Source organism: Haemaphysalis longicornis, unplaced genomic scaffold, assembly GCF_048455015.1.
Source record: "Haemaphysalis longicornis isolate Haplotype H1 unplaced genomic scaffold, Haemaphysalis longicornis Haplotype H1 scaffold_9, whole genome shotgun sequence".
Classification (NCBI taxonomy): Eukaryota; Metazoa; Arthropoda; class Arachnida; order Ixodida; family Ixodidae; genus Haemaphysalis; species Haemaphysalis longicornis.
In genome coordinates, this window is record NW_027526460.1 from 43,077,836 (window position 1) to 43,101,401 (window position 23,566).

A 23,566-nucleotide genomic window follows, 5' to 3' on the forward strand; every position below is an offset into this window, starting at 1 on the left:
CTCTTTAATTTACCAAGCGAGGAGTGAGACAGGTAGGGGAAAGATCGTGAGGGGTGATAGTAAAGAGCGGAGACTAGCGCCACACTCCCTCTGGCGAATTACTGCTCAGCACTTGACAGCTTTCACGTAGAGTGGAACTGCTTTAACTTTTCAAGCTAAATATCGAGGCAGCTACAAATCTTTCGGAGACTGACTATCTTCGTTCAAGCGATTGGCATTCTCTTAGTAATGGTGCGAATGTAATGGGTGGTGGAATACAGTAGTCGATCGATTTTCCGGACCTGGAGGGGAACGAAAAATAGTCCTAATAAAAAAAAAAGCAGTCCGAAAAATCTATGAGTCATTACTCCTAAGGGACAACTCGCGGTTCCTCGGAAAAATCCGGAATATCCAGCAGGTCGGAATTCCTGGAGTCCGAAAAAACGGCCGGCTGCTGTACATAGTTAGTGTTGAATGGCATGTATATGGCATTTGAAAAGAAGTGTTCTCTTTTTTATATATAACGTCTTTATTTATGCTTTGTACAGGTTATAAACCTTGCGACAGATATGATTTCAGGGCACAAAAAAGACACGGGTAGACAAAAGGAGGATCCTCACATTGTCTGCCTGTGTCCTTTTTCGTGCTTTGGAACTACAAATATGGGACACCAACTAGCCCGAGCCCAAGCCCTTGCTCTTATTAGTTGCAAACGAGCTCGCCCTCCTGTAGAGCATTTCTCCAGCACGTTGTTATTGGTATCCAGAGCGCGTTTGTGCCAAGGGAGCGGCGCAGGAATCTGTTTCATTCAACCTCCCCCCTCTCTTCTTCCTCACTCCATCTCCCACCCCTACACCACCCACGCTATTCGTCAGTCCCCCTCTCCCGTCTTTGTCCCGGTCAAGAAAACAGTTTTATTGCGAAACTCAAAGATATAACCTAAGTAATAGAGAAAACACTTGAAGCAGTGGCGATACCCCACACCCTTTCCGGCGATCTTCTATGGCGTCCCAGTATCTTGTTTGTGCGATGGGCGTCCGCTGAGCAACGCCACCACCAAAAAACATGACCGAGCAATTTTAGTATTAGCTCCGTTTGATCGTATCACTTAAATGATAACGTGCAGTTAACACACGGATAACTATGTTTTTTTTTTTGTGCTGGCCTATATTACGTCAATACTGGCAATATTAATTCATCAAACATAGCAGTTGGGCCAGTTGGTGCATTATGATTGGAAAATAGAGCGCCACTTAGACAGCGACAGTAAAGAAGGACGACGGGACAAGCGCTCACTACAGGTGCTGCCTTGCAAACAGGTAACTTTTCCTGACTCCTTGGGAGTCCTAGCAGCGTGCGCTTCCACAAAAATTCCGTAGCTTCGGAAGCTTGCCGTCGGAGAGAATGCAAATACCTCTGTGCAGTCCAGTCCTGATGCTGAGCGTAGGTGATCACACGCAACCAGTCGTTGAACAGACGAACTTGGTGCCCAAGCTCTGACCGGAGGATTCTGATGAGGCGTTTCACATGACCGTGGGATGGCTTAACCACAGTACTTCAATGCTTTTCTGGTTATGAAACTCCCGGCCAAGTTCCGTACGGGGACGAAGGCTACCGCGAGGGGCGCCACCGCAGATCGGAGGGCATCGGGCAGCCGCCGCTGCTCTGTAGCCAAACCGGCAGGCAGGAACGCAGTAGCAGCATGCCCGTTCCCACCAAATTTTTTCGCCACTCACAAAATGACAAGTTCATTTGAGCGGCCCACGACACGTAAAGCGAAAGCGCACTGCTGATAAGGCGGCGAGCGTCAGTTTTATCTTACTCCGTGGTCCGTTCCCTGCCAAACGCGCTCTGACCACGCCCCCGGCGGCCCTTCGACCAACACCAGCGCCGCGGCGCGCCTCCCTGGGCAGCGTACGAAGCTCTCCCATAGCGTGACGGCGAAGTTTCATGACCAGAAAGGCATTGAAGGACTCTGGCTTAACGTAACCAAACAAGGCACATATCTCTGGCGGTACAAGTCCCTTGCGAAGGCAGAACGACAGATAGCGGGAACGGCAGGAGGAAACCGCTATGAGACTAACACATGAGCTGGTGGGAGAGACGATGCTGAACAAAACAGGGCCCATTGTAGAGGAAAGGAACTTCATTAAACAAAGCTGTTGGGCAAGTTGGTGCATTATGAGTGAAAAATAGAGCCCGACTTGGGCAACAACGGTTAAGAAGGACGACGGAATTTTTGTGGAAGCTACGGAAAGCGACAGAATTTTTGTGGAAACGCACGCTGCTAGGACTCCCAAGGAGCCAGGAAAAGTTACCTGTTTGCAAGGCAGCACCTGTAGTGAGCGCTTGTCCGGTCGTCCTTCTTTACTGTCGTTGTCCAAGTCGTGCTGTTTTTTTCAATCATAATGGCAATATTAACTCATCGAAGCGCGATATTTGAAAGTTCTGAACATTTCTTTCGGTTTATTTTGGTTGACAAGACGTGTTTCATGGCTTGAAATGGAGCTGAGGGAGATACTAAAGGCTAGTTCTTACAAATTAAACAAGGTTGCTTTTTGTCTTGATGTTCCCTTGAAGCATATTCCCTATGCGGCGCACAGCCGCAGCTGCTTGTTTGCAAAACCTAAAACTACGTTTTCAGTTCCAACCCGACAAACACGTGGATGTCCCAGAGTGAAGTCAGCTGTTACGAGCACTCTATTTTAATGCCGCCTGTTTACCGCTAGCGGCGCACTCACGTATTCCGACAATCTGTTGTACCAGGAAAAAAAAAAGCATTCCTCCGAACCCCGTCTGATTTGGGCCGCCGACTTCGCAGTGCACGTGCCGAATCGGAGCAGATTGACGTCAGGTGCAGCACCTACGCTATCAGCCAAATGAACAAATTGGGAAAATCTAATGTTATAGGGTGCTGCGGGGGAAATCCCTTTCAGCATACAAATTTTCAGATACGCGCCTATGATGGACACCTAAAGAAAGCTTATAGCGATTCATCTGCATATGGGTGACCTATTTGTGGTCATAGTGAGCTCCCGCTACTCTCTAGCATACTAGAAAAGAGGCAATGCGCGACCCAGCCAATTTTGAGGGTGAGAATTGTTGAAATGAAAGATAACAGTAGGCAAATTAAGGCCCGTCGTGTTGTGACCCCATAACATATTGTGGGCCATTTAATATGAATTTCTAAATTGGAGCACATGCTGAATGTAGTATCAAGTAAAATATTTAATATACGGGACTGGGGCCGACCTAACGACTCATTTATGCAATAATGATTATTTGTTATACTCCTGTAGACCTCAAAGTGAAGCAACATATTCGATCGAGGTATCAGAAGAAAGTTCTTGGTGGTGGAAGATATGTAAAACCAACGGAAATGCTAGGCACTTGCTGGAGCTAGTGAAGAGTAGTTGACGGTAAAAACACCTTGTAAGCATACAAAAGACACGCCACGCTGGAACTCTTGCACAAAGGAATAAGAACGAGGTAATGGCTAAATCATACGGTAGCTACGGACAGTACCAACCGAAGTTCGAAGTGATGTTGCGAGGCGACTGGGAATGACGTCGAATAATCAATGCCGGTTAGGATAGTAGTTTTTACCCACGTAAAAGCATACTATCGGCTGGTGATAGTTACCAGTAGTTAAGAGCAAACATTGTCTTAAATATGCAAATTATTTATCAAACGAAATGTCTTAGAAAGAGGAGCACAACTCGAATAATACAGAAGTCAGGTGATAATTACTCATAGTTGCACCAGCAGTTACACCTTCAAGTGCTGCCACATCAGATCGAGGTATATCAAATGAAAATTGTCGATGAAGCCAAAAGCGCACAGTATGTAAATGCAGTTTACTAGTTTTAATATAGTTACAAGAAGTTGAGCGTATGTATGCATGGTCGTAAAACAGCGAACAGCTAAGCTTTTAACCGCCATTATGAGCAAAAAACGCGGCAAGATTTTGGTATGCAGTAAGACGTAAATACAATAAGGGCGTATTTTAGCTTGCCTCAGGACAGCGGCATAACAGTAACGTATTGCATCGCACTGTTCTTTGCACCAGTTGCAGGAATCCAACGGCTCTATTGGTACCATCTTCATGATAAACTCTGTCGCATCTCTGGTCGGGTTTGCTGCCACGTCCTCTACCTACTCAAGAAAGGTCGGCTTCCTGAATATGTGCGCGTGTGTGTCCGTGCGGGCGTGCGTGCGAACGTGTGTGTGTGCGTTTAAAACCGTTGTTTGTTTCTCATTGCATTGTGTTTGTGTAGCGTAAGCAACAATGTATCCGTTGTTGCTTGCGGGTCTGCGTTACTCTGTAGACGGCATTATTCGTTTCGCTGTTGCATGCAGAGAGGACTTCTGTAAACCAGTGCTGCTCGCGTATGCATACGGCTCCAAATTGCCTAAAAACACGTAGCAACACGTAGTTTGTAAGGTTAGCGAGCAGTAGAACACATACTCTTGTAGTAGTGCAGTGCAGTGCAGTGCAGTGCTGTAGTGCAGTTGTGCAGAGCATATTGTACTGCAGGCTGTGCCATGGTAGTGTCGCGTCGGTGACGGTCCCGAAGGGGCGAAGCAAGAGACGTGCACTCGGGTTGAATATTCAAGCCAAAGATTCATGTATTCAGAGTGACGTCACATATACACACTGGGGTTAGCCCGTGGTGGCAGAACCACCGACATCGAAACCGAAACCCCGGTTACAACGTTTTTCTAAAAAAAAAATTATATCGAACGAACGAAGTGGTATCGCCAACTTTTTCTACAGCGATGAAAGCCTGTCCGCAACGAATGCATGTGACAGATCTTTGACATGTCTTTCACATCTTCCTTGAACAAGCATAAATGCTAACAACCCGCAATATGGACTGATAGAGTGGCTTCGTTCTGTGAGAGCACGATTTCATTCTATAGAGCGACGTGTTGCATTGCATAAAGGGCGAAACATTTTTTCCTTTCCGCATGAGTGGCGCTAATCATTTCTTCGGTATTCGACATAGCATTCGTTAAAATTCGTTTATTTTATATTAAGAGCACAAATCAGTATCCTTCCCGTGTTGCTTGTAGCGATGTCTTCTGTTCGTTTATGTAACCTCTGGCTCCCTCCTGACCCGACGTGTTTTATGCCTTGGTTTATTTCAGTACGAATATCTCTGGATTTTTGTTGGCGTCACGCTCATGGCGATTAGCTATCTCATCATCGGACCGGCGCCGTTCATCCCAGTCGAACCGTAAGAGATAGCGACGACTTATCGCCGCTTTTGTGGTTCCTATCAAGTGTTCTCGGTAACGTTTTATGCCCGTTGTACAGCCGGTAAAAGGCTTGTCTATAACACAGCGTTCATACTCTTAGCCCTATCCTGCCCCGCCGGAGCGAGATTTGAATAAAACAACCGCGGAATTCTGAAGTCTTAGCCCTTCGCTTTTGCCTCCGACATGTTTGGAACGAGTATGTTTCGGCAGTTTTCGGATGTAGCTGCATGGTTGAAGTTGAAATCGCTGTTATAGACAAGCGTTTTACAGACTGTACGTAAATTATACCTTATCTCCCATTGTACTGAGTTCTCAGCGCTACCTTGTGTGGTGGTAAGAAATGATGGTATTAGTGTTAGGCGCAGGTATTATTGTAGGGATCGTGGGATAACGATGCTGAAGTTAGCGCAAGAATTATGGTTGATTTTGCGAGGTTATAGTTGTTTTACAGGTGGCTATGCATATATTAATTAGTAAGGACGTTCTCACGGCACACATTTTGCTCCATGCAAAAATGTTCATCATTAAATACTAATTTAAACAAAAATTTAGTCATACGGCAGCGAGAAGATACAGACGCACGAGGCGCCCGCTGCGGCTGTTGTATACTGCTTTCGTTGCGTGGCGTCCTGCCGCAAGATAAACTGATCGTCCTGCCTCATCAACGCCTACACCAAAACCGCTACACACACACACTACAGGTAGAGCAGGGAGCAGAAACAGTCTATCAAGGCGGCACAATGCAGTGTCAGGAACGTTTTTGCAGCAAGGAAGACACGCCCTCCGGTTGCTTGCTTGCTACACTTTCTTTCTCTGGGCAGGCGGGTCGCTGTGCGCATGCCCATGCGTTGGCTGGCAACGGAGACGCGCGCTTCTCTTTTTTTCTGTCTTCGTGTTCTTTGGATCAGGAGTCTCGATTAAGAACGGCAATAGCTCGTGCAGTGTGTCACTCCGCCAAACCAATGGACCGAGATGTCAACGCACGCGTGTTTTAAAAGGGGAAAGCGCTTAATGCATGACAATGTAATTTTTTCTCACCAAACTTGTTTGTCGCCGATGCAGTATTTATAAGAAGATTAAGCCTGAAAAAATCACGGGAAAGACACCCGAAATACTCGCAGTAACGCCCTCTTTGCTTCGCGCGGAGGGAACAATCGGCTGCGTGGGGAGGCGCCGGAGGGCAAACGCTGTTGTCGTTCTCAAGTTGTACCCGTGTAGGCGCCACTCATGGCACTTCTAGCGCCCTCGCGCTAACAACCCGCATTTGTTAACTTTGTTAGCTTCTGTGAGAAATAGTACAGCGCGATAAAGCACCAACAAAGCTCAGCGCGCAAGCATCTGTTACTGCCTCCATCTATTTCTTTCATTTATACCCAAAGATCCTATGTCTTGATCTGCACTGCGCAAGTTCTGAGGGGCCTTGGTTTTTCGCCTCTTCTCATTTGCACCTACAGCCATGCCATGCGTATTGCTGTGTGAGTATTCCCGTTCTTATGTTCTTTTCTAGGGGTGGGCCGTTTATGTTTTACGTCTTTTATGATCGAGAGGAAGCCTATCTAACGTATTCGAAATATTATCACCGAAAACCTCGTTTGACTAGACACAGAACTGGACAGTTTCCAAACAGCTTGCTAAAAAAAATAGAAAGTCAAACCAAACCTATTAACGATGGACTTGCTGAAAAAAAAAAAAAAATCCCTTCATTTCGGGGGAGGCGAAGGTCTACGAGGGTGAAGCCTACGAGGGTCACATTGGCAAGACTTTATTTACCTTAGTGCTCGCTTTTTTACAAGGTCTAATTGACGCCTATGCCCAAGGACAACATTGGCTGGATCCAGGAGGTCATTAGTGAGGTTATCAACCCTGAAGACACTCCGTAGCCGTCCCGTGGGTGGCGTGAATGCTTGCAATGGACCCAGCGTTGCCCGTCGTTCATGCTAGGCGTGCAGAGATTCTATCGGTGGCTAAAACGTTGACAGCGTCCCAAATTTCAGGAATAATACCTTGAGCCGGATATGAGCAGTTCAGTTCTTCAATGATTGGAAAAAGTCTGTAAGTATAAAGATATTTTAAGGAATATCTGGATCAGAGTTATTTGCGTATGTGGTGCCATCGAGCGATCGAAGGATATGGAGGATTTCGGCCTGTTGTGTTGCAGAGTATCTACTTAACGGTTCTAATAGCCGTGACCTGGGCCGCTCGGTGTATCGCCACCTCATGGCTATTTGACCTTCCTTGACAGTGGCCTTTGGGGAGATAGGTCAGTTTTCTTGAGAAGCTTTTGGGCGTTCGTTTGTCTAACTGTCTTGCAGGTTCGAGAAAGGGATAGCTTTGTGCTTGTGAAGAGCGATATCGGGCAGTTCCTGCGGTGGGAGTTATGAAACTGGTGGCATTTTGACACAAATGCTGGGGTCTCAAGCTCGGAGTACGTTGCTCTGCAGGGGTTGCATGGTGCGTCTAAGTAGATATCAATGCTGTGTTCCTGAAATAGCTCCTGCTATAAGGAAGAGGACTTCTCAGGAATGTTGTTTCATTCGGCTTGAACTCGAGACATAGTGCGGCGAAGCTGGTTTCGATACACAGGGTGGCCTTGAGCTCAGCGACCAGTTTTTTCCACGTGTAAGAACAGGCGTTTTTATTCCAAATTTTAATGTCGTAGTCGTAAAGTGGGGATTCCCCGAACTAGCCCTACAGTTATTTAGCTACACTGGCCATGGCTGTGCTAAGCATCGCGAGGCCAAGGATGGAGCCCTGGTGTACACCAACTATACAGATTCCTCGGGGGTTAATTAGAATGGGCGCCGTTAAATCAAATAGGCTTGCTGACCGAAAAGGCCTGTGTCCTGCCTACTTTTTGTGTGTCCCTCGTCCCTCCTGCGCTTAATTTCCCTAAGATTGAATGACTCGCCTAAGACGCCACACTTAATGCCAAAATTTTAAAAGTTCTCCGGTTGTCGGCTTGCTTTGGGTAAAACTAGTTAGCAAGATTTATTATGGACAGTTTTGCAAAAAAGCTTTTGCCAACCATAGATTTCGCTTGGCAGTATGAGCTGAAACGGCCTGAGTGCCTAAACACCACACTTGAGCTGGGCCGGATGGAAAAGGGGAAATTCGTGAGACTAGAAAGCAGTGGGCCCGGACGGAATACCAATGCAACTGATAAACCTACTTGGACCTAAAAGTAAGGTATCGTTTATGAGGGCAATAGATAAGGTGATAGAAACCAAACAAATACCAGATGACTGGTTAGAAAGTAGGATGAATTTAATATATAAATGCAGAGGAGACAAAGCCAGTATTGATACATACAGACCACTCACAGTAACGTCAGTGGTGTATAGATTCGTAATGCAGGCGATAAAATCAGAAATTCAGACATGGATGGAAGAAAATGAAATACTTGGGGAACTGCAGAATGAATTTAGATAAGACAGACGACTGGATGACAATCTGTTCGTGATAACGCAATGCATTGAAATTGCGAAAGCACAGAATAGACCACTATGGATTACGTTCTTGGACATTAAAGGGGCATATGACAACGTAAACAGAGAACGGCTGTGGAGAATGCTGAAACTCCAGGGATTAGATGACGAGTTAGTACAGTTCCTTATAGCCATCTATAAAGACAATAGAGTGCACCTTACTTGGGAAGGACAGAAATGCGCCCAGCAGGTCAACATCCATCGGGGACTGAAACAGGGATGCCCTCTGAGCCCAATACTGTTCGTGCTTTACATGGCAGGGTTAGAAAAGAAACTGGAAGAAAGTCAAGTAGGGTTTAGCCTATAACCCATATGCTGCAAGGCGAAGTGGTACAACAGCATATTCCGGGAATGTTATACGCAGACGACATTGTTCTTTTAGCTGATAACCAAACCGATATGCAGCGGCTAATAAATATTTGCGGCCAGGAAGCCACTGACCTCGGGTTAAATTTCAGTGCAGAAAAATCTGGAATAATGGTTTTCAATGACGCTACCACCGACGTAGTGTCTGTCCAGCAAGGTGAATTACTTAAAGTGAAGGAATATAAATATTTGGGAGTGTGGATAAACGAAGGGGATTACTACTTAAGAACTCACGAGGAGCAACTTTAAGTTAAGGGAAAGCGAAACGCAGCTATAATGAAGCATAGAGCTCTGTGGGGGTATAACAAATATGAAGTAGTAAGAGGAATGTGGAAAGGAGTAATGGTTCCGGGTCTCACGTTTGCGAATGCTGTACTCTGCTTAAAATCAGACGTTCTATCAGGCCTTGAAGTAAACCAGAGAACGGTAGGACGTTTGGCCTTAGGCGCGCATGGAAAAACAACTAACGAAGCAGTTCAGGGAGATATGGGCTGGGCGTCGTTTGAAGTTAGAGAAGCTCAGAGTAAAATATGCTTTGAGATGAGGTTGAGGGCAATGGATCAACGAAGGTGGGCAGCTAAGGTTTTTAGGTACCTATACTTGAAAAGCACGGACACACAGTGGTTAAGAAAGACTAGAAGGCTAACGATGAAATACGGAAAGAACAGTGGGGAATCCAAAACAGCCAAGGTAACCAAAAAAGAGGCAAGGCAGATTGAAACGAATAAATGGAGGGAAAAAATGGAAGCTAAAACGTCGTTAGAGATGTACAGGGCTGAGAAGATGAACATCAGAAAGGAAAATTTCTACGATAATTCCGAGGGCAGTCCTTTGCTTTTTGAGGCTAGAGCAGGTTGCCTGCGAACTAAGAGTTTTGTGAGGAAGTATTCTAAAAATGATGGAGTATGTGTGGTCTGAGGAAAAGAAACAGAAACTATGTGGCACATAGTGTTAGAATGTTAGGGTATCCATCCAAATCTACATGAAGGGAATATTGGGCTTTCAGAAGCCCTAGGATTTAAGGGTATCAGAGAGGAAGTTAACTTCAAGGCTGTCGAGGAGACGAAAAGAAGATTATAATGCTGGTGGACGAAAAGCAGAGAGGGGAATATTGCCTAGGACAGTTACCCCCTGTAACAGGGAAAAGAAAGTATTTCGGGCCTAATAAGCTTTAGTGCCTGCCCTAAGCAGCGCTAGTATTAAACCAAGAGTGTAAAACATGGTTATATTAGTCCTTTTTGGTAAGATGACATGTAATCGCGCCGCTTCAAAGGGGAAACCAATAGGAATCATCATCATCATCATCAAAAAGTTTCAACCATTTCCTACCCCAGAAAAATAACCTGGTTTGATAAAGTTAAACAGCACGTTATGGTAATTTCAATGCTCTGTTGGTGCTACTTTGCGGCTATTTCTTGCTTTTCTTCGGGCTCTTTGCCCTGTTTTAACAAATTCAGGCTTTGCTGACCGCAATACCCCATGCAACTTAGAATTGAGTCTTTTATATGAGCGATGATGTCACAAGATACGTGCATGATAAACTTAGGTTGGCTTAAGCTTGCTGTACTCGATTCGAACAGGTTGCAATATTTCTCAATTTTTGCTTTAAGCCGTGTCTAGAGTGCCGCCCGATGGTACAAGCACTGCACTATATCGACATCCACCTGCGTTTTGCAACAAAATTGCCGCGTTTGGCACTACTTCGCTCTCGATAACGCAAAGCGAGGCAACCTAATCTAAACATAACGTAACATGACCTAACACACACACAAAGGAATCATTTAAACCACCAAAAACTAACGTAAGCCATAAAAATTATAGTTCAATATTAAGCTTGTAATACAGTTCTATAATAATCGACGAAGGCCATCATTATCACACACTACAACGACTTTTTGTTTCTTTATTGCCTGTTTAGGACACAACACTGAAACACAACACCCAATTATTTGCATGAGCAACTAAGCGACAAGCCACCAACCTGCTCGTATGAGGGCTGATGTTTTTCTAAAATTCCCTAGGCGTAGTCAAGGGTTTTATCCTTGACAGCCACTCAGGAGCGCATGCCTTGCGCTTCTGCCCTTCTACGTCATTCCATATCTACACTAATACGGCAGACACTTTGGCCGATGCTAGCCTAGTCTTAAATATTCGAATGTCGTCGGATGGCACTCTAGCTGGTCGCTGCAGGCATGGCTAGAGTGCCGTCGTACGGCACTCTAGACACTGCGTTTTTTTTATTTTTACGTGAAGATGTTTTTTTCTCTTACATTTTTGCGTATTTCATTTAGTTCAGAGCCCCAGCATATTTTGTGCTGTTGCCCGAACAGGACTGCTATAACTGTATTTAGCAAGCGGTGCCACAAAGTTGTACACCTTCATAACCCTGTTGTACACCTGTAAACATTCATACCGTCCTCTGCTCCATGCCCATCGCTCCGCTTTTACTTCCCATTTCCTCGCCCCATCGCAAGGTAGCCGAGAGCCCTTTTGTTTTTCCTTTCATTAAACCGCACTTCTTTCCCATGTGGCTATAAACACAGAACCGCAGGTTTTCCGCGCAGGAGTTTTATTTATTGATTGATTTAATTATACTGTTAGCTCGTAAGGGTCGATATAGAGTGGGCAAATAAATAATGCAAACACTAGTATACGCCGCCTCAAGGATAGGTAGCTGTATTGTTGATATATCAACGCACCTAGTAATACCATTATAAGTGAGATTATGACTACGGTTTCCTGACTTCTCTATTATTTTCAGGGAAGAAGAGGAGCATCCAGATAACGTGAAGACGAGAAGCTTCGTCAGCGCCGCCCTCGAGCTTTTGTCAACAATTATGTAAGTATAACCGTGTCCCTTTGAAATCTGAACGGCGACTGCAGTCCATATATCAATGAATCAATCAATTTTATTTTTTTTTCTGGAAATTGTACACGTGGTTATATACAGAAGGAGTTTATAAACAATGGGCACTGCCTGTGATTTATTATTATTATTAATATTACTATTATTATTGTGTTGATGATGATTGCCCGAGCAGGGTAAAAAACCACGCTAAATGGAGGCTGAATTCCGGAAGTCATTGATGATGATGATGATGATGATGATGGTGGTGGTGATGGTGATGATGGTGATGATTGGAAGCTCTCCCTTTGTATCGGGGCATCGGTTGTCAGCAACCGACTTGCCTGTTTTATTTCAGTTATTTTATTTCAGCAAAACCAACAGATTTGCCTCCCCCTATCTCTCCCTCTACCCCCCCCCTGTTTTAAATTCTTACCGCTCCCTCCACCCTCTTCCAGCCCTTGTAAACTTGTTTCTATCTCCCCCTGCTTTTCTAAATTTTCGTCCCCTTGATTACTCCTCCTACGTTGCTATTTCTTCCCTACTTTTCGTCCACCCCCACTGCAGCCGTCTCTTCGTCACCTCTATGGCCCCGCCTCAAACCAAATATTAAAGCCTCTGTCAACGTTGTTTTCACATCGCCCGGCCACGGTAGTAACTCTGTGCAATCTATGACAATATGCTCTACAGCGCGGCGGTCGCTTTTGGTATGGGGGCGAAAAGCAAAAACGCCCGTGGACCCCTACGCTAGGAACAGTCTCATAACCTGGGTAGTTTCGGTGCTTTAAACCCCATGAACAATTAGTGTGCTCTAGGGTTTCCCAAATACTGCGGCAGCATCACAGTTTTCATCGTGTTGCCTGTAGATACCCGTATATGCCAGGTGCCCGTGTTCTCAGACACCCGTCCTTGCTTCAAGGAGCAACACACTGCCTCGAGTATCGGTTAAGGGCGCCGGAGGGCCTGCAGTGCACTAAGGGCGCCATTGCAGACCCACTAGCGGCGTGTTTCTAAGGCCGCTGTTGGTCACTCTGACCGGAATCCCATTGTCGCAGCACCTCTTTTCCACGTTCACGGTTGCGATTTCCTGTTTCCTAGGGTTACGGGAAGAGAGCGCAATATATTTACACTATTTACAAGGTGACAGCAAGTGCTGCAGGATCTAACATTGAAGGTACTGACATGAACAGCTCAGAGAACACTCAAAAACCTCTTACTCTTCGTCCCTAATCAAGTTGCACGTCGCTTTGGAGGCAGATTGTCCCTTAACACTATTTGTTGGAGGTCCATATTTATGTGCGAAATTGACCGTGACCGGAAGGATCATGTGACTGACGAGAGAGCAAGTACCTTGTACGAGATTTCGGCGCGGGTTAAAGATCCCCAGGTGGTCAAAATCAATCCGGAGCCCTCCACAACGGCGCGCCTTATCGCCTGCGTTGCGTCGGCGCGTTAAACCCTACAATCAATCAATCAATCAATCAATCAATCAATCAATCAATCAATCAATCAATCAATCAATCAATCAATCAATCAATCGAGAGCAAGTATTTATGATGCGATAGCTGAGGGGCACAATGGATGTGTGTATGCGCGCAAGACGCGTTTCATTACCAAGGTGAAGGAGCCTGTGTGTAATCTAGCGCTGATTGTCATTCCTCAGCTCTGAAGCTTTCTAACAACGCAGTGCCTAGGGTGCCGTCCGACGGCACTGGAATTTTTGAGACTAAGCTGACACAAGCCAGAGCACCTGCCGTTTTGATGTAGAGGTTCCGTCTTTGCTTGTTGTAACGAGGGGCGGTGATTCCATTACGGCTGTAGCTATTAATTTTTTTCATATTTAGTTTTATTAATAATTTTCATGGCTTAGGCCGGGTTCAGTCTGTGTCCACAACTTAAATAATGACGTCATTTCACGTCTCAACCAACAGAACTGCGTGACACGCCGTTTTTTTACATCCATAGCTCACGATATGGATGTTACGTCGGTAGTCTGAACGTAGCCTTAGGTTAGTTTTGGCTGTTTTAGATGCGAAGCATCTCATGGTCGGGGCTATGTCCCTCCATTGTTGTTGTTGCGCCGTCCACACCCCCCTGCGCATGCTGGACTTGCTGAACGCCCGGTCATAGTGAAAGGCCCGGTGGTGTCTTTCCCTTTATTGGCTCCTGGAGCGACAGTGTTGCCGGTGTCTTCCTGGGCCGGCACGAGACGAGCACGCTTCACGCGCCTTCGACGTTTCATCGTCGTCGGCGGCGGGCTGCATCGGCGTCTCTCGGTGGGCCATGATTACAAGCAAGATTTTTAAATGCGAATGCATTTATTAGTCGGGGGTTGTCTTGCGTCCATCGAGCGGCGTGCGCCTGCATTCCTCCAGCGCGAGCGCACGTGAGCGCGCGCCTCGTAGTTCTGCCTTTGTCGTCGTCGTCGTCGTAAATGCGAATGCATTTCTTAGTCGGGGGTTGTCGTGCTCCGTCGGCGTGCGCCCGCAGGTGTTATCTCTCCGCGCTCAATGCCGAACGCATGCGCTTGAAGCGAGCTGTACTAGTTTGCTCGAAGCGGCAAGGACGGCGAGTACTGCGGTGTTAGTCTCGTGTCTAACGTGTATGGGAACTTGATATCGCACGCCGTTGCCACGTCTCCCGTTCGAGACACGTTTCCGTACAAGGACTTGTACACCCTTGCCTACACCGGAGACGGAGTCTTTGTGGTGACCGTGTACCTCGCGCCCAACCTCGCTCGAGACGCCGTTGCCGCGCAGCTGGACGCGGCTATGGAAAGTGTGCGCGTGCGCTCCAAAACCTCTGACCCCATAGTCTTGGTTGGCGACTTCAACGTTGACGTGCGCAAGAAGAGTGGCGAGTGGCTGGTGAGTACATGCAGACCAGGCACTCTATGCATTGTCTCTCTGCCGGCTTCGACACGTGCCCCACTACCATTCACGGGAGTTGCATTGATGTGGTCTTTACGCGAAACTGTGACGCGCGTATGCTTCTCAAAGACCCTTTGACCGTGCACTTTAGCGATCACAAGGCAGTGATTGTGGCCGTCACTTACAACGATAACACAAACAGGTGCTGATGAATAAATGATTACGTTCACACTCTCGTCATTAATTACGCCATTACTCGCAACACACTCATCGGTGCACCCAATGCATTCGCATTTCTGCACGATTCCCTTCGGGGAGGTGCGGGGGAATTTTTTTCCTTTGGCAGAGTCAAAGTTATAATTCCATTCTTTGTGCGGGGCGTTCATATCCCCGAGAAGGATTACGTTATTTTTGGCGACTATATTCATTGTTTCTCTAAAGAGCGGTTCGAAGTTCTCCTTGTTGCTGGACGGTGGGCTGTATACGTTGAGAACAAAGAAGCTCTTACATTTCCTTTGCATAGGTATTACTTCGACGAGAACGGCAGACGGGGATTTCGTAGAAAGATCGTATCTATTGCATGTTGCGTCTTTTTTAGCGTACGTAGACACCCTGGTGTCTTTAGATGTATCAATTCTATTGTAGCCCCTTAAGTTGGAAAGACATCCTGCCTCTTGAATACATATAATGTCGGGCTTGGCGTCCTTCTTGTCTATGTAGGCTTCCAGGAGATTTGTTTTCTTGTTAATGCTCCTACAGTTCCACTGCCATATCACTAATTGTTCTTGCGTGTTTTTCAATTTAGGCGTCATGGTTAGTGCCGTACACTGCGACTATATCGTCGTCGCTTTCCGATTCCTCCGTACTCATGTTTGAATTTTCCTGCCTTACGATGTGCTTGACGGTCTTACTACCTTGTGTGCTCGATAGTTTCCTCTTGCTAGATTTTTTGGGACTTGTCCTGGAGACTACCATTTCCGCTATCAACCTTCTGATTTCGGCTCTCATTTCTTTTCTAAAGTCTTGAAGTTGTTGCCACATTGACGTGTCTGCACTCGGCTGTTCCCTGGGATTCTGAAAGCCTGCAGTGGTAGAGTCTGTGTCATGTTGTGCGTGTTCGTATTTTTCTAGTTTCTCTCTAAGCATAGCATTTTCTGCCTTGATGTCTAGGATGAGTTTCTTCAGTTCGTTTATTTCATCTGTTTTAATTGATTTTTGGAAAGACTGCCTGAGGTCCTGGGAGGCTACACCTGTCCAGCTCACCCGTTTGACGGCTTCTTTGCTTCTCTTCTTCTGTAGGGCATCCTCCTTCCTCGTTTGGGGGGTGCGGTCAGCTGGTTGTGTTTCTTCTTGCACTTGGCGTCCTTGGAGCTCGGGCCATTCGTCGTCGAACCACCTGGGTTGCTTCTGTTGATTGGCAGGCTTGCTCCTGTTGCCCGGGGGTATTCTTGGGTTTCTGAATTTGAAAAACATACCAGGACAATCCAAACGCAATCTACACCGATGCGGCCGTAAACAAGCAAGGCAATGCATCAGCCGTAGCTACCAATGAAAATGGGGAGATGCCGGATTTCCTCATTACCAAACAACTAAATATTCAAGAAGCAGAAACTGCTGCCGTCATACTAGCAATCAGATGGGCTGAATTCAAGAATAAGGACTCAATAATTATCACTGACTCGACCAGGGCCATAAGGAACTTCATCTGCGCCATCGTCCCAAGGAATGCTGAAAGACTTCTCCCAAAAATTCTAAAACAGAACCACACACTTTTCTGGACTCCCGCCCATCAGGGGCTAGAGGGTAACGAGGCGGCCGATTCTCTTGCGAGCACTACCATACACCGCAGAGACCCGGAACATTCGTACGCCCTCCCTGCTTACTGTCAAGGCACAGACAAATTAGCATCCTACAGGCTTCACCGAAGATCAATGCCTACGCCACACCCCAGCCTAACTGCTGAAGAAGCGAGAAATCTTAGAAAAATACAGACGAACACCTACTTACATAAGTCCAGACTATCACTTATGTTCCTAGAAAAGTATAATGAGGACTGTAAGCAGTGTCACCAGAAGGCCGATCTATTCCATACAGTCTGGAACTGCCCAATTACTTGGGACAAAAATACCCACCAAACCTCATGAGAGTCCTGGGAAGAAGCCCTGTCCAGCCCGGACCCTGCACAGCAGCTTGCGCTGCTTAGTAGGGCCAGGGATGGCCAAATAGCTTATGGGGTCCTGGAATTTGGATCCCACCTCCCCCTTTTCCCTCACCCCTTTTCACCAAATAAAGTTTACTACTACTACTACTACTACATGATTACAAGCAGCCGACAACTATCCCGGGAATGTGCATCGACCTCATCTTCAGCAACTTTAGGGTGCATCCACTGCAACAGCCCTTGACTTTACATTTCACAGACCATAAGGCGGTCATAATCAAAGCGGAACGCCACCACAGCTCGACGTCACCTACGTTGAACATGATGATGATAATGCCTAAAAAAAGGCAAGCTCATTCTACGTACAATCTCTCTCTCTCTCTCTCTCTCTCTCTCTCTCTCTCTCTCTCTCTCTCTCTCTCTCTCTCTCTCTTTAATGCCTCTCCACTCTAACACATCCCCTGCAATAAAATTACACCGTCTTCCCGTAGGATGCTTATGGTCGAGCCTGTTCCCTCCCTTGTTGTTGCATCGTCCACACCTCCACTGCGCATGCGCGTCTCTCCTCCATTCTCCTCCTCACAGCCGTATAAACCAGGGGTGCACACGGGCTGCGCGCTACGCGCTACTCCACTGCGCATGCGCGTCTATCCTTCATTCTCCTCCTCACCCTACCCACGCGTCTCCTTGCTCTAACACCACACACCAACTCTACTCACACTACTTACTTCACCTCTACGTACACACCAACCGACCTCCACTGCTGCTTCGCATCCTCCTCAGGGTTCCCCCCACGAGAAGATGGTGAAATTTTAAATTATTTTGCCTGTTCGTAATGTTATGTTACGTTACGTTAAAGGGACCCTGCAACACTCTTTGAGCAGTCCAAGTAAACCTGCGCGACGTTTAGATTACACTGCCACGAATACCTGCGCCAAATATTACACGTGCACGTGAACCGGTGAGCGCGCAAATCGCTGTGAAAGACGCAGAAAAACCAACCGCGCTCCCTTCAATTTTCCGCATTATGCACCCCTGGCATGGCCTAAACGACGTAATTGAGGCCATGGCTGCCTATTGGCTGTCGGTGGTGTGTATGGTTAGCTAGCTGTCGCCGGCTTATTTCTCCCATTTCCTTTGACGATCCGCCGTTGTCGGCGCTGTGTACTGTTGTGCCAGAGCGCCTGGCCCAAATGCGTTGCACGAGGCGACGCGCCGACAGCGAGGCTGAGTCACGCCTCTCCCTTTCGTCGCTGCGGCGCGGCCGAATCCCGCATCTCAGAACGCTGCGGCGCGGCCGAATCCCGCATCTCAGAACGACCAAACAAGGGCATGTCGCTACGCCCGGAGGCGAGGTCACGGAGACGGCGAGGGCATCGCCCTCCCTTTCCCCATTGGCGGCGCAGCCGACTCACCGCTTCGCTACCATTCGTCGGAATTCAAACTTCAGGCAGCGAGATCCCTGATTGGAGCTATTCGAATTTCTCGGGGCCCCAACGAACTTCCCGGGGTATAAAAGAAGCCCGGAGGCTCTCATCGTCGGCATTCCTCGGCGGCTTCTCTCCGGCACCAGTCTCTTTGGAAGCACCGAGTAAAAGGGTGCTGTCGCCTTTGTGCGAGTCATGTAACGTTTGCTTACCCTGTACATACTGTATATAAATGTTGCTTTAACTTTTCGTCGGCTCGAGAACTTCTTCGCTCTGCTCTGCGCCGCGTCGATAGCGGACGGAGCAAGGCAACGTCGCTACACCTCTGACTGCGCTCTGATGGGCAGTCGCAACAGTGGAGGCGGCGGTGAGAGGGCCCAGTCCCTCTTCGGAGACAGCATCGGGATGCTGATCTCTCTCTCTCTTGCCACACGGCACGTGTTTCAACCCTTCCAGGCGCGAAGAACAAATCCTATTCTACTCGGGATAGCGTTCTATGATTTGAAGAAAATTACTTTTACTCTCTTGTCCTGGACTGAGTACCCGGCCCACTAACCAGATCGATTTAATTGTTAAACAAAGTTTTCCCCTCCTCCCCTTACTCCTCCTCCTCCTCTTATGTGCAGTTTTCCTATAACGCATATCCGAATATCGGGAAGATATGGCTGTGCAAAATAGAGCTAGGCGTCAGCTTCTCATGTAAGCATTCGAACAAAAGGAACAGTCAGCTGCTAATAACCGACAACAGCGAAAATGGAAGACCAAAACAAATTCTAGGCCTTCAGGGCTGTCGGCTTGACCGCGTACTGAAGTTGCGCAAAAAAGATACTCTTTATGTACTAGCGTGTTGCGGCTTGTCGCTCTCGCGCTACGAACTACGAATGCGACATGGCAGCGGCTCAAAATGTACGAAAGACGCCGACAGCAGAGGGCAGCAGCGGCGTTGCAGCCGCATCGCCGGCTTCTCTGCGGTGCGTGGATGCTTTTTGTGCACGTGACGGCGATCAGTGAATAGCCTCGTGAGCGGCGAATGGAAATCAAAGGCGCAACTCTGCTCCCGTAGGGAGCATATACAGGAACTCTACAGTGACTGAAGCACGAGCGACCGCTAGACGCTTTATATTTGCAGCGCGCGCAGTAGAGGGAGAGCAAACGGGGGGGGGGGGAGGGGGGAGGGAGAGCGCGCATGCGCAAGCAGCGCGCGCCCTTCCACGCCCCACCGCGCTGCTATCACGCACCTGTTACGCCGAGACCGCGACGGAGCGAACGGGCTGACTACGACGCATGCGCGCGCCAGCTGCTGTTGAGAGAGAGGAGGGAAGGAGGAGAGGCGCACCTGCTGCGGACGCGGAGCTGTTGACACCGTCAGACGCAGGAAGAGGCGAGCCTAAGAAATGCTCTGCATTTAAAAAGGAAAGACGCTTTTTCAGGCACGTTCGCGTGTGGTGCAGTTCATTAGTCCTTCGTCGGCTCTCCTCTTTTTTTTAGTTTATATCATGGAATAAAGTTGGCTGTTCCTTCGTGCAGACGCTCGTTTTATTCAGATAAGCGTGACCGTGCTTACACGCACATTATCTGTGTCGCATCGGAATGGCACGCGTAAGAAGAGCGCCCGAGCAGGCGATGTAGCGAAATTGGCTGCGCGGACCGCCGGCCGGCTACCACTGGCGCACAAACGCGCTCCAGGCTCGCAGCGCACCGTTGTCGCTGCGTGGATCCACAGCCCCGCTTATTGGCAACCGGAAGCAGCAAGCCTACGGTTAAAAGGCTCTCACCCTCGCGGTATACCACAATGCAACACCTAGCTTCCCCGGGCGTCCACGGGCGGCGCTGCATGTACCGCAGGCCACACGCTCGCAGTGTCGCGTTTCAATCCGTGAGCACTGTACTTCTTCTTGTGGTTGACAGTGCAAATGTAAGAAATATCTGAATTTGTGTTTCGTTTCTTTCTGTATACTATGGCACACTTTACCTAGTTTATTTGGTGCTGATTGCTAGTAGTTGATGATAAGTGTGGCAGGGTCCCTTTAATGAAGGGCGAAGTAATGCCAGACGCGACATTTTTTCATCGAAACAAGGGTGGACGTCGCTTTAGTGGAGTGCTTATAGTACCGTCGGACGGCACTCTAGACACAGCCATCTAACAATACCTTGGTAAGTCGCGTTTATTTAAATGGCCATGGTACTGCGATGCGCTTTCATATTCAAGCGCAGCACTCATACGTTACGGTGCACCAGCTACGCTGGCTGAAGTTATATCCCAGATATACCAGCTCACAATTCAGTTATCACGGAAGTGCACAACCCGCCTTTGTAGGTGATAATGTGACAGTTGTCGGAAATTTTACGAAAACATTAGGTTGGACATCGCAGATTGACATTCTGGGAAGAACGTGTTTTGGAGCTATTGTACCGGGTTGGCTTGTTCCGAGGCGAGAGGCAGCGACGTCCCTTTCGTGGCTTGAAGCTGCTTGGGAACATCGCCAGATTGCACAAACAGCCTGGACAAACTAAAATAAAGGGGCATCGGGCTGTAGGAGGAACCAAACTTTCAGTTTGTATACTGTACTACACGAACCGAATGGTATTACGGAAGACGCACATTACTTCCCCAACAGTAAGGTATTCATAACAATATTATTTACCCAAATTTTTAGGAAGATTACACAGGCTCGTTATCTTCTTTTTTCATTTATACGCAGCTTTCATTAACACCAGTAATACAACTGTAACTGGGCACTTTCTCTAAAGGGTACACGCCCGTGGGCGAAATCGTCTTTTGTCCTGCTCTCACAGCGATTCGGTAATATTGAATCGTGGAAACGTGTTCACTTGCTTTGTTTGCATGAGGTGTTTCAATTTCCAGATCAATTCCCATGGGGCCTCTTGCGGGTCTACTGGCGTCTACATTAGGTTTCCGGAAGGCGTCAATGTGCATGTTCGGGCTCCTTGCAACTTGGGTAAGACATCTCTATTGACTAGTTTCGTTTTTAAAATTGCACTCACCACTCTCACGGTGCGTGTTTCGCCTCTCCGGCGGTTCAAGTAACGCTTTCATTCTAAGAGTAATGCGCTCAAATTTGGTGCACATTCTGTAAATGTTTCATTGAATTAATGAGGTGTAGAGGGAACCTGAAGTGAGTTTTAAACAGTTGCTGAGTTACCTTACCAGACTAAACTAGGGAATGCGCCGGCTATGCTCTGAGTTTTTACGACCGATTTACTCGCATTGTCAATGAGGAAAGTGCTTTTTGGAAGTGCTGTTTCCTCCTCCTTCTCTACACCTCGCGCGAATTTCTGGCGTCGGCTATTACCAAACACTGGGAAATCCGCACACGCTAAATATAGCGAACTGCTAGCATGCTTAACACGGCGAACTCCTGCGTGATCAAATAAAAAGTATGCATTAATCACGAAATTGGTAAAATTGAACGCTCAGATAATGCATTCTGAATGAGTATACGGCGTCATCTCGGTAGTAGTTGGTGCGGCGACCGCGAACGGCACGTGGTGTTTCTTTTTGCCGCCGATTAAAATTAAGCTAATACTTTGTAGTTTCGCTAAATATTATTAGAAGAAATTATACGGATTGAATTTAGCGATAGAGCCACAAATAAGACTTCGACAAAGCCGTTGTAGTGTCCCTTTAAGTACGCAACGTGCAAGTGTCTTCTATAATGGTGGTGGCAAAACGTTTGATGAGCCAAAGGGAAGGGGTAGAAGGGCGTGGTTATCCTAAGTACAGGAGGCCTCTTGTCCGGGCTTCCTCCAGTGCGCGCCGCACCAGGGCGACCTGGCGCTCCGGTGCGGAGCTGGTTAGCTCGGACTTCCACTGCTCAGGGGATGTGGGTGATGGGAGCAGGAGAAGACGAGGTGGTAGGTGTTGAGAGGGATGTGACAATGTGGGTAGTCGGGTGGGAAGAGAGAAGGGGAAATGTGGGATAGGATGATGCGGCTAAAGTAGGTTTCGGTCTGTAGTCTTCTATAAATTGGTGTTTTTCTTCAGGCTGTGATATCGGGGATCATCTGGATTGGCCGTGGACCCTTGTGTTGTCGGACGAAGCGGAATCAATCAGAAGCTGGACGGGAGACTGATCGACTGGTCTCAATAACGGATCACCCACACGTTTGAAATATCCATCCGTCTCCGAAAACCGCTTATAAATAAAAATGACATATTAGTCGCGTTATTTATGAACTGCACGCACATACCTTGTTTTGCAGTATTTTAGTAAGGTTGGCATAACGCAGGTTGACATTACTTGACCATTTAAAACGACGCGTTTCTGCCAAGCGCCCGGTAAAGTGGCGGCACCATGCTGGGTTCTGCTGAGCAGATACTCAGCAGGAACGTCTTCTTTTAGTCATTTTGTTTTAAAGACGATATTCTTTCTTGGGCTACTTAAACCCAGAAATTTCGGTCTTTCTGTATGTCTGTTTGTTTGTCTGTCTGTTACACGATTCAGCCAGCCGGCCAAACGAGGTCTGCGTAATAGTCTTATATACTCAAAGCGAAATCTAAACGTTTAAGTCCGGTTTATATGTTCATACTCGTCAAAATTGTTGAACAAGAACAAGACATTACGCAAATATAAGGCAGCAAATTAATACACAACAGCCATTTAGTGTTTTTTATAAAAAAATCATAGATGCTTCATTTTTCCGAAATGAAATACGACATCTACTGCAAACAAAATGAACACTCTCGCCTGCTGTCCCCCGCACCACTATAGTTTCTGGAGGCATTTTAAGAAACGAAGTGGCAACGGTTACGACAGGTTCCACTAGGTAGGTTCCACGTTCTGCTTGGAACGCACGTGGACTAGAGCAACGCGGTTCTATAAACGTTGAAGTAGGGCGCCTCGATTTACGTGCGTCTCCGCCGTACGGCTGCGCTGGAATCAAGGCACCCTGCCTGGAGCATTGAAACGCGGTAAGTTTACCCTGCGTGTTTACCTGGGAGGAGTACGACGCAAGATGAACAACATGAGAGGTGAGAGGGAAAGCGAAGGGGGGCATTTACTTGGCAAATGTAGACAAAGACTATCTTATTTTGTTGACATTTGCAACGAAATTGGAGCAAATACGCGGCAAATTGTTTTCATTGTTACTCCGATTAGTGAACCTTCAGGTTGCGTTAAACCATTAATTCAGGGAATTATATAAGGTAC

General features: G+C 47.3%; 1 protein-coding gene across 2 annotated transcripts; it reads left to right on the forward strand.

Annotated features, from left to right (window-relative positions):
- Positions 1 to 3,044: 3,044 nt before the first annotated feature.
- Positions 3,045 to 22,541, forward strand: LOC144151407 (uncharacterized). 2 transcript variants are annotated; one of them, XM_077682449.1, is made up of 6 exons: positions 3,063 to 4,147; positions 5,131 to 5,219; positions 6,621 to 6,716; positions 11,854 to 11,931; positions 21,262 to 21,355; positions 22,402 to 22,541. In XM_077682449.1, the coding sequence occupies exons 1-6, from the start codon at positions 4,085 to 4,087 to the stop codon at positions 22,525 to 22,527; spliced, it is 546 nt and encodes a 181-aa protein (XP_077538575.1). In that variant the 5' UTR covers positions 3,063 to 4,084; the 3' UTR covers positions 22,528 to 22,541. The 2 variants fall into 2 exon arrangements, with proteins under 2 accessions (XP_077538576.1, XP_077538575.1); XM_077682450.1 differs by lacking the exon at positions 6,621 to 6,716 and having other exon boundaries at positions 3,045 to 4,147.
- The last annotated feature ends 1,025 nt before the right edge of the window (positions 22,542 to 23,566 follow it).

Bases quoted from the DNA above. Each gene is read 5' to 3' on its own strand.
- LOC144151407 (XM_077682449.1), top strand. From the start codon at position 4,085: ATGATAAACTCTGTCGCATCTCTGGTCGGGTTTGCTGCCACGTCCTCT. The intron at 5,220-6,620 runs GTAAGAGATAGC...TTATACCCAAAG, and splicing joins CCGTTCATCCCAGTCGAACC to ATCCTATGTCTTGATCTGCA. The intron at 6,717-11,853 runs GTGAGTATTCCC...TATTATTTTCAG, and splicing joins CATGCCATGCGTATTGCTGT to GGAAGAAGAGGAGCATCCAG.